Raw genomic sequence first — 10,151 nt, forward strand, 5'->3', positions numbered from 1 at the left:
ATTAATTTTCATTAGCATAACACATGAGTAGTTGCCATTTAGCTTGGAAAATGCGCAGAGGACGAAATGTGCAAGAGTCTTATTATAATTCATCCATTAAATCTTCCCATATAGACACTTGTCTATGAGATCAATTCTTTTAATTACAGGATATGTAAACCCATTCTGGTTAGGATATTTGACTATTAGATAGGAGGACACTATATCAAACTTCTGCCATAATCCCCGACCTATACTTCAGTTGCCCTCCGCAGAATCATAGTTTGAATCATCATCTAAACCCTCCATTGATTGGTATATAATTAAAAGTTGTTGGATACAAATTATAAATTATGAATTTCTATAAATTCAATACAAAACAAAAATGACAGATTTAATGATTGCAAAAAAAAAGTACTGATAACAATTGAATATAAAATCACAAACCTCCAAAATCTATGTGAGATAAGTATACTAAACTGGTACTGATTCTTATTTTTTTGCCAAAGAAGAAAGAAAGTGGGGCTTTAATTTCATTTAAGTACATAAATTTTTACAGGCAAAGAAATAATAGTAACAAATATGAAGCTGATCAATTACAATTTGCTAATGATTCCATAACTGTTACTATGTGCTGAGAAAGAGAACATAGAGATGAACTGTGGGAATGTGTGGTTTATTTAAAGAATCAAAAACTGGTTTACGCTTGAGATACAAAATGTTGGAAACAACACCTTAATACACAAAAACCCTGTTTTGTTTTAGACAACGGAATCTTTGTTCAAGTTTTGAACTTCATGGCCTTCTTTCTGTGGACCCAGAAATGGTGCTGCATCCTTTTCTTTCATCTGAAAACACAAGACAAACATTTGTTAACAAACCATTTTTGGGAGATAAAGACAAGGAGAGAAGGTAATTATAGTGTAGTTGTAAGTATCGAGTGGAATTATCTATTTCTTTTTATAAATTTGTTCATGTTTTGGATGGTGCAAGGAGCGGTATATCTCAGTACTCATGCCTGGGGATATGTTAGATAAGGATGTCCGACATAGATATTTAAAGAAATATATATATATACCTGTGACCCCAAAGGATCAGCTTGTTTCTTTTTGTTCTCTTGGGTGCAAAAATAGGAATACAAGCCCATCCCAAAAATGGCAATGAGGATTCCAACGATATTCCTGTCTGTAAAAGGGTCATGCAGCAATGTATAGCCAAAGGTAAGAACCAGGCAAGTCTTGAGGTGACCAAGAACTTGATATGTCACTGGGGATGTCTTGCCAATAACCAAAAATGTACTGAAATTGACAGATACTGAAATAATGCATGAGAGGATGATAAATGCCTGCAAAATGTTGAAAACCCATTTAGTTTTCAGGAAAAAGATATTTCTCTTTTTATATCCTGTCAGTGAAAAGCTGAGGAAAAAAAAAGAAGAGGTTTAGGTTGAATACCAAGACTATAGGAGAATAATTATAAGCAAACACATTTTGTTTGGTGAGTAATTGATCTACCAAAGGGCCTGAGACAAAAAGAATTGCTGCTTGAAATGGGGCTGACTGGTAGAGCAGCTGCGTTGAAGACACATTTAACCTCTTCTGTATTGTGTTTGTCAGCTATATTCATCAAGTTAAAAAAGTTTCATTCCTTTGGAATATGGCCTCGAAATGTAAATGTTTGATAAGTTGAGAGACTAATTATATGTAAAAGGAAGCAATGATAATCAAAGGATACAATTTGGCCAACGCAGGTGGTTATAATGGCGAGGAGAGAAAGGATTGTCCCGACAAAATTGAGTTGCAGATCAGTTATGGAAGCAATGCCAACTCCAACAAGTAAAAGTAAGAGGGACAACTTTATGTTTTGGCTGCACCGATGTAGAAACACTAAGTACTCACAAGCTTTGAATTTCAAAATGCTCAACTATCACAAGAGTAAAAAAGAGAAAAAAATAAAAATAAAAACCTGAATTGCTTTTTAAGGAAGATGGTTTCCAATAATACCGTGAATGGTATGATTGCAAGTTTGGTCATCTGCCAAGAGAAAGCACCACAAAGTTTGAGAACACAATTATGGGTTAAAAGGATGATACATGATGTATGTTTCTAAAAATGAAGTTAACCTGATAGAATCCAATGGAGTTAAACCCAAGGCTCAAGTTGAGAAGTCCAATGGAAACGCCATTGAGGACGCCAAAGAGCATCACGGTCTTCATGTCAATGGGTTTACTTTCAAAAAGATTGAAGCGTTGTGCGGCATGAAGGGTGCAAAATGTTACCATTAGATGCCAGCTAGTGAGTGTTGTGGCTGAAGGAGAAATGGGGATTAAAGAAAAACCATAAATTAATCCCATCTTTCTGATATAATAATGAACAGTGATGTTTGAAACAAGGAATATAAAAAAAAGGATTCATTCTATGGAGAAAGAATAGAGAAATTACCAAAAGGGAATCCAAGATTGCTCATCAAAGCTTTGTTGCATATGACAATGGAGACAGATGATGCAACTGAAAGAAACAGGGCACCAATAACACCCAATTGGAAGCTTGACATCTCTCCCATCTTTGGTGAAACAAACAAAATAACAACAACAAAAAAATATCAGCTAAATCGATACTAATATGTTAAGCCAATTTGAAAATTGAAAAGTTAATGTTTGTTGAAGCTTTATTATTTTCTTTGGTAGATATAGTTGCATGAATTAACTTAGCTAAGCCCGAGTTTGAATAAAACTTATCTCTGCTGCTATAGATAAAAAATTATGGGCGTGTATGTTACTTAACAAACTTCACAGAAGAACAAGTTTGGAATTAACTACTTACAAACAAATGCTTTATAAGCTGGCAAACTATGGAAATAGACTCTCTAAACATTTCTAGACTGTACATTGATGAAAGCTTTCATGGTTTGCATGTTTAAGAGAGGCAAAATGCAGTAACAAAACAAATGATTGCTTTGGAAACAAATAGAGCAAAGAGATAGCTAATGTTACCTTGCAAAGAAGTGGAAACTATGGAGTTTTATTTTATGAGCCCCTGAAAAAGATTCAAAGAAAGAAAACCAACTTGGTTTCATCAAACACATTCCCACATTTAAAAGAAAAAAAAAAAGATATGAAAATGAACAAAGAAAGAGACCTTTTAATGAGTACAAGTAAGTTTACAGGATAGTTGACAGAGATTTCCTATTACAACTCCATAAAAATCACCAGAAATGTAGACCAGGTTACAAACAATCAACAACTAGCGAAAATAAAAGGTGAGAGGGATAAAGAAGAGTGTTTGAGAGATGCAAAATTAGCTTAGAGAAGAGAGATAGAAAGAGAGTTGGTTTTGGCTTGTATGAGAATGTAGGTTTTTAAGAAGGCTATATATGTATATTTTTATGTTAGATAGCTTAAATGGGTTGGTGCCTAACGCTGTTCTAATTTTTTTTCAAGTACTTTACTTGTATTGTTAATGTATTTGTTCTTCCAGAAGGAAAGCTAACGATCAATTTAAGCAAGGAGACAGTGAAAGGGGTGCATTTGTGGATGTTGGTCAAAGTGAATAATGTTTTAAGCTTTTCAAATTTAGTTTGACAGTCCACTGGGTCTTCCAAATCATCTTATAATGTTAAAGCCTTTAGGGAGAAATTATTAAATGAGGCTTAGCGCACAAGGCAGGAAGGTAATATGTAAGTGTGGTACCTGCCTGCTAATGCAAGCAAAACGGCTTGCCTTCCTCAAACTCAATTGGAGTTTGGCGAGACAGACACACACACACAAGAAAGCCTTCACTTTCACTCCTCAACTGAGGCCTTTACTTGGCTTTCTTTAGGAATCAACATCACCATTACCAACCAGCCAAATCAGGAAAAACCCTTTCTCATATTGTTGATTTCTCCTCGGTTAATCTCAAGAATGACAAGGATAAGCTATTTAAATAGCTATTGGAGTGAGATAAAATGATGGTTGTTTTACTATTTCAACGCTTTTGACAGTTACGTCCGTTATGGGTATTTAGTGATCATGCTGAATAAAGCTTATTATTATACCGGATGGTTCATTGTTAGCAGATTCTATACTATGAAAAGTTGGGTGAAGTTGATCTCACGTCCTTCGTATCACGAGGAATATGCTGAGTAAAAAGCATCAGATCCCGGGGAAACCGGTTTTACAACTTGCTTACGGGCATCACATGAAATGAAACGGAGTTTCTAAATGAAGTTTAAATGTCCATGCAGCAGTGGACAGGCAGTTACATTATAAAGCATTGTTGCCCTTCTATATATCGTACCATAAATTTAAAAGAAAAGGAAGTAGAAAAATGAGCAACTGACGAGGAAGATGGATATAAAAAAATTACTCCCCCTTTTCTATAGCTGTGGAAATCTTAACGTACAAAAATATTAACGTACAAAAAAATGTGGCCCAGGGAAATGAGTCCACCCTCGTTCAACAAAAATAAAATAAAATGTCACCCAAACTGAACCCTAACAAACGTCAGTGAGATATTATACATGTACAAACGGGGTTGAAAATCAGGGAGGGGTTGGGGTAAAAGAAATCAATAAAATAAAAATAGAGTAAATAATTATTCCTTTCCAAGCTGAGCAAGGTAAGCCTTGTCTGCATTTGCGAGTCGGTTCTGAAACATCGACCATTCTTTTTTGCACCTCGTTCTAACCTGTGAATTGAAAACGGAAGAAAGATATGAGTTGGTTTAGAGATTTTAATCTTTCTTTTACAAAAAAACAAGCTTCAAATCCATGAATAACTTTCAAAACAAGGTATATAAAATGACATGATAGCCCATGAACATGCATACCCCTTCCCATGGAGGTTTCCCATCCTCTGATTTGCCCTGAAATTCGACAAAACACATAATTATGAGATTATAATCAGGACAGCCATGTTGAGCACAAATGAGGGAAAGAAATGCCAAAACTGATAGAATAGGTGCAACGCAATGCAAGCAAGAACATTGACACAACAAGAGATAACATCAAAGTTGAGTTAGTGAAAAACGTTCAATAATAAACTAAAAGCTATATTCATATAATTAATAATTCACATAAAACACTTACGAAAACAGTATGAAGAAATAAGCTAAAACATAGTTCGACATTGAAATGTAGCCATAATTATCTGGCTAGCTGATGGCAACTCACCTGGCTACCAAGAGAAGGGATTACTTGATGAATAATCCACTGTGAATCTACCACCCCGATTTTTTCATGTGCAGGCTGTGAAGAAGAAAATGGCAATTTAGTACCAAAAAACCAAAAGAGGCCAGGCTGAGATAGTTGTAGTACAAATGCCTTCATAAATAGAAAGAATTGCCATAAAGAGCCGTAATTCTAAAACATTTTATGTATGCTTGGATTCTCCAGCAATTAAACACTTCCATAGGTTCTCATTGTGTTCACTAGAGAACAGTCAATAGCAAGAAGGAAATGGAAAAAGAGACAGAATCCACTAACCTCTACACATCTTCTGAGAGCAAAATCCAATCCCCATCCATGCACCAAATCATTCTACAACAACACAAATTTGTAAGCATTTTGGTAAGTATCAAATGGAAGGAGTTCAAGAGATTGTACTAAGTTATTAAGTAAAAGTTTGGCAAACAGTATTCTACACTCCTAATCTGAGTCTTCATTCTTAATTCCGTCATTGGAGTAGTGTAGGGAACTCATCCCAAAAGGTGCTTGTGTTAGCCAATTCTAATGAACTAACAAGGAGTTCATTAATTAACAGTTATCTATATTTATAAGTTTATTTACTTGGGGAATGGAACCTCAGACAGGCAACATTTCACCCAATGGCCTGAACAAATATTAACAAGTATCTGCTTTGTGAGGCAAAGAAGAAGATAGCATGTGCTACCTATTTAGTCAGCAAATCCATGGAATGTAAACAATCTGGCTAGAGTCCAAGGAATTCTTAACCGTACTTTACCTGAATCATATACCATACACATCTCCAAGCTTCCCGGGAAAATACGGGTGCCATAATTTCCACAAAGCTGAAACAAAGCAAACAATGTTAAATGCACCAAGAGAAAAGGAGGATATCTGATCGAAGGAAACTCAACAGTGAATTGCATTGGAGTGTTTCATTGAAAGACACATATGTGTGAATATGAGAGATAAAGAGACAGAAAGCATACGCAGCACATGGTGGCAAATGCGGATCACTACACCAGCCTGGTTTCTCTTCAGTAAACCTGTGAACCAAGTTCAAATGCAGAGAATTTCAGATGACAAAAAAAAAAAAAAAGTTCTTATGATCGCTAAGCAATTGCAGTGTTTCATATGGCTGAGAGAGAGAGACAGAGCCTACTTGTGAACTTCTCTGTCACCTCTCCTCTTTGTCATCTGCCATGTCAATCCATTATTGGGCTCCAAACCTGGTTGTGAGATCTCCAGACCATGCTTCTTGACAAGTTCTATGTATCTGGTAATTTGTGCAGAGAAGATAAGAAAGAAAAATATTCATGGTGAAATTAAGTAATCAAGTGAATAATGTCGCTGCTTTATAGGACAAACCTCTCAGCATTGAAGTGTTCCACTCCCAGGTCTTCATCCCAAATGAAGATATATTCATAAGCAGAGACAACATCTGGATGCAAAAACCTTTTCGCATACCACCTAGTAATATATACACACACACATATTAGCAGCAAACTATCATCCACCTGACCAGGTAGCGTCTGGAATTCAAGGAAGCAAGGAACAGGGAAAGGCTTATTCTTTCTTAAAAATTCCCTCTAATTAGAAGGATCCCGACATACATAAATCTTTAACCATTGTGATCGCTATAAAGCTTACCATTTTGTCTGCTTCTTTACACTAACATGGATTGCGTTCTTTGACCACTCAAATTGGTCCCACTCAGTTGTCCGGCCATCATAATGAAAAAGCAAAATTTGGAAATCCTCAGAAAACTACCTCAACAAGCAAGAAAACAGAAGTGTCAACAACCCTGGAAATTCAAAATTGGAAAAGGAAAAGAAATAAAAAGAAAAATGAAATGACCCCATTGTCTAACCTTTTTAACACATTTATCTATATTATTCCTCTGATCAAAGCCAACCGTAAATGTCACTAAATACTTTGGCTTCTTCTTCAGATCCTGCAGAGTTAAGGAAAAACCATGATAAGAGATACCCATTAATCAAGGATATTAAGACGCATAAATGTATATTTTAGCACCCTGCAAGGTGTATGTTCCAAAACTGACAGTGATAGTGATAAATGGGCAAAATGGCCCTCATGCATCAGAACTTTTCTATTGAATTTGGAAAGAACACGATAAGCTGCATGTAACATTTCTAGTTGGTGAAGATATTAAAAGAAAAAAAAAGTTCCTACTCAGTGAAGATATTGAAAGAAAAAGATAGCAGAAGGATGATGATGTTTATATGTAAATATAACCTATGGATCATACCTCACTAGGTTCACCCCATAACCTGCGCAGGTAAAGGTCAGATTCTGGAACAACAATTCCAGGAGGTAACAATTCTGCACCACGAGGATTTGTAGGAACATATATCTGGAGAACAAGGAAGCAGAAAACAATTAACAAAATGGATCAAAAACAAAGCACCGTGCAAAAACTGAGAACAAAGAGCTCTGCTCCACACAAGAACCCAGAAAAACGATATATAAGACTCAAGCTGATCTGAGACAAAATCTAATGGTTCAAAAACAGTGGTAAACAAAACTTTCACTTATAATTTGAAATATATATAATCCGGCAAGCATCAATAAAATGTCTTCTCCTTACAAATAACAAAATGTTACAAGAGCAATGGGGGCAGAGAGTAAGCAAACAGGCACCTTAGGAAGATTGTCTGCAGTTCTCTCAGGAGACCTGACCATAAAGTCTTGGTCATTAGCTATGGATGCATCAAAAGACGATCTAAGGTTTGAAGGTAAGTGAATCTGCAGCGATTGAAAACAAATCATATGGTTGACAGATTGACTGCAGCATAGCTTCGTTATTAATAAAGGCAAAACATACCTTGTAAAAGGAAACTGACGGAAATGAAACACCAATAAAGAATCCAATCACAATTCCAAGAATTGTTGCGATAACGAGCCTGGCTTTATCATTTGTTTTCTTAAAAACTCCACTGTAAAGCACAGTAATAGTTTAGTAAAAGGAGCCCCAAAAATCTGTCATCCTAAGCAATAAACCAGTAAAGTTGAGAAATTCAAAAATCAAAACATAATACTGTTGTAAGGTTCAAAACAGTTATCTACAAAAGAAAAAAAGAAGGAAAACAAATTAAAGAATGGATTTCCAAAGATTATGCTTTTCACCCTACCTCATCTATTTGTTTTATCTTTCTAGTGTCTGATAGTGAAAGACAAAAACTTAATAAAATCTAACCTGCGGTGTATGGTGCCCATATCTGTATTCTCTCTTGTAATTGATTTAAAAGGTCAGATGCCCACAAAAACAATAATCTCCCATAAGCACCTTTGGGAGCAAATGGGGGAACCTTCAAGAACACCAATGCGAAGTTACTCTACTCTTCAACTGAGCTTGATTGTTTATCAGTGCAACGTTCCAAGCTTCAGTATATATTACAAAGGGAATTAAACTAAAAACAAAAGAACTGCAACACTTGATGTTTTAAAAGGGCGCCACACATTAGACTAATATAATAAACGTACAACATTATAGGCGGCTATAAAAGAAACCTGAAACATCGATTAGAAGTTTCATATATTTTGTAAGAAAACGCAAAAGAAAAAACAAAAACAAATCTGAAACCTTAACAAACTAAACAAGCAAGTCACCACTAATTGTTGTTTTACCTTAACCAATGATTTAAATTTCAAACGTTATAGTTCAACATGTTTTAGCTTTATTTTACTCTTAGATTACAATTTACTGTAAAAAGAATTAATTAAAAATGCATGCAAAACTACCGACTCTTAAATAAAGACTGTCATAAATTCTTCTGTTTTTGCTGTTTTATTCTCCAGAGGAACACCATAACCCTTTAACCACTTTTGGGTTCAAAACATTTCACCATCCCGGATTCATTACATCTTTTCTAAATCCCAAACTGACCGCCATATTACAAAGTAAATATGAACACCCAATCAATCAGAAATCAAAATTTGCAACTAAAATGATAACATTCGTACTATCATCTAATTAAAAAAGAAGTTCAGCCTTTTCATTCAAATTCCTGATCTGCATAATTAGAATAGAAACTTTCCTGATCACATTCAACAAAACTCAGATGTATGAACCAACAAAAAGTTTTCAATTCAAGGCTAAAAGCACCTTTTTCTTTCAAAAAGATGACAATATTAAAATCCAAGATCAAATCCAAGAACAAGGGAAATAAGTACATAAAATTTTACACTTCAAGTAATTTTTATTTGTAAAAATGACAAAGGACCCATCAAAGAAATTCAAATTTCGACAAGAAAATCGTAGGGTTAGAAACTTACCAGCTTTTTCCCTTTTGGTTGAAGAACAGTTGATCTTGATCTTATGCTACAACGAGAGAAACAGAGCAATAGAGTGCTTCTTCTAATAAAATTTTATGCTTGAAGACTAAGAGAGAGACGCAGAGGGAATGGGAGTAGAAAATTTTTACGACTCACTTGACCTGGTTTTTGTTATGCCTGGGTGGGCTTGGCCTTACAACCGAACTAATTAATTAGCATTAAAATTTAATTAAAAAGCTAAAAACTCTAATCTTGATATTTATTTTTCATTAAAAATGACTGCTATTCAGTTGTACTTTAAAAAAGGTGGCAATTACTTTTCTTCAATCAAATAATTCTGAGATAATCATTTTTATCTACTCCATTAAAATATTTGAGAATTTTTTTTTGTTCAATACTATTTGTTTTGTTGTGTAATTATATTTTAATTATTATATTCATCAGTTAACAGTTGTCAGACATCATCTTTTTTCAAAGGTTAAGCTATATTTTGGGAACATTTGACTACAGATCTGACCCTTTTTATTGTCACTGTGACTCGGGTTTTGGCACGGTCTTCTGTTTTTTTTTTTTTTTCTTTTCCGATAAACGAATGCAGTAAATTATTTCGTAGATTTGGGTTAACAGTAACAATGCAAAATCATTGATTTTTGTATAAATTTAATAGAAAACCCATCTCTTATATAAAAATTTAGGCATAATAATAAAATTAA

At 34.7% G+C, this 10,151-nt stretch overlaps 2 protein-coding genes across 5 annotated transcripts; both read right to left on the reverse strand.

The window, feature by feature from the left end:
- Positions 1-468: 468 nt before the first annotated feature.
- On the reverse strand, positions 469-3,864 carry LOC108451854 (UDP-xylose transporter 1-like). The gene is made up of 9 exons (XM_017749545.2): positions 3,117-3,864; positions 2,972-3,014; positions 2,421-2,541; positions 2,102-2,286; positions 1,945-2,012; positions 1,714-1,846; positions 1,434-1,595; positions 1,058-1,324; positions 469-827 (listed from the first exon to the last, which is right to left on the reverse strand). The coding sequence occupies exons 3-9, from the start codon at positions 2,539-2,541 to the stop codon at positions 741-743; spliced, it is 1,023 nt and encodes a 340-aa protein (XP_017605034.1). The 5' UTR covers positions 2,972-3,014; positions 3,117-3,864; the 3' UTR covers positions 469-740.
- A 449-nt stretch (positions 3,865-4,313) lies between these two features.
- Positions 4,314-9,683, reverse strand: LOC108489921 (uncharacterized). Of its 4 annotated transcripts, none has more exons than XM_017794669.2 (15): positions 9,439-9,683; positions 8,360-8,471; positions 7,988-8,099; positions 7,804-7,908; positions 7,412-7,516; positions 7,013-7,096; positions 6,793-6,908; positions 6,511-6,612; positions 6,305-6,418; positions 6,132-6,188; positions 5,921-5,987; positions 5,443-5,496; positions 5,131-5,205; positions 4,788-4,823; positions 4,314-4,646 (listed from the first exon to the last, which is right to left on the reverse strand). In XM_017794669.2, exons 2-15 carry the CDS (start codon positions 8,377-8,379, stop codon positions 4,554-4,556), a joined length of 1,140 nt encoding a protein of 379 aa, XP_017650158.1. In that variant the 5' UTR covers positions 8,380-8,471; positions 9,439-9,683; the 3' UTR covers positions 4,314-4,553. The 4 variants fall into 4 exon arrangements, with proteins under 4 accessions (XP_017650158.1, XP_017650157.1, XP_017650155.1 ...); XM_017794668.2 differs by having other exon boundaries at positions 8,360-8,509; positions 9,439-9,681; XM_017794666.2 differs by having other exon boundaries at positions 8,360-8,514; positions 9,439-9,681.
- Between the last annotated feature and the right edge of the window lie 468 nt (positions 9,684-10,151).

The sequence above is a fragment of the Gossypium arboreum genome, chromosome 5, assembly GCF_025698485.1.
Source record: "Gossypium arboreum isolate Shixiya-1 chromosome 5, ASM2569848v2, whole genome shotgun sequence".
NCBI lineage: Eukaryota > Viridiplantae > Streptophyta > Magnoliopsida > Malvales > Malvaceae > Gossypium > Gossypium arboreum.

Excerpts from the sequence above, each read along its gene's own strand:
- LOC108451854 (XM_017749545.2), bottom strand. The coding sequence starts at position 2,541 with ATGGGAGAGATGTCAAGCTTCCAATTGGGTGTTATTGGTGCCCTGTTT. Across the intron at positions 2,013-2,101 it reads ACTCCATTGGATTCTATCAG|ATGACCAAACTTGCAATCAT; the intron begins GTTAACTTCATT and ends TTCTCTTGGCAG. Across the intron at positions 828-1,057 it reads CTGATCCTTTGGGGTCACAG|ATGAAAGAAAAGGATGCAGC; the intron begins GTATATATATAT and ends TTGTGTTTTCAG.
- LOC108489921 (XM_017794669.2), bottom strand. The coding sequence starts at position 8,379 with ATGGGCACCATACACCGCAG. Across the intron at positions 7,909-7,987 it reads CGTCAGTTTCCTTTTACAAG|ATTCACTTACCTTCAAACCT; the intron begins GTATGTTTTGCC and ends CAATCGCTGCAG. Across the intron at positions 5,497-5,920 it reads GTGTATGGTATATGATTCAG|AATGATTTGGTGCATGGATG; the intron begins GTAAAGTACGGT and ends GTGTTGTTGTAG.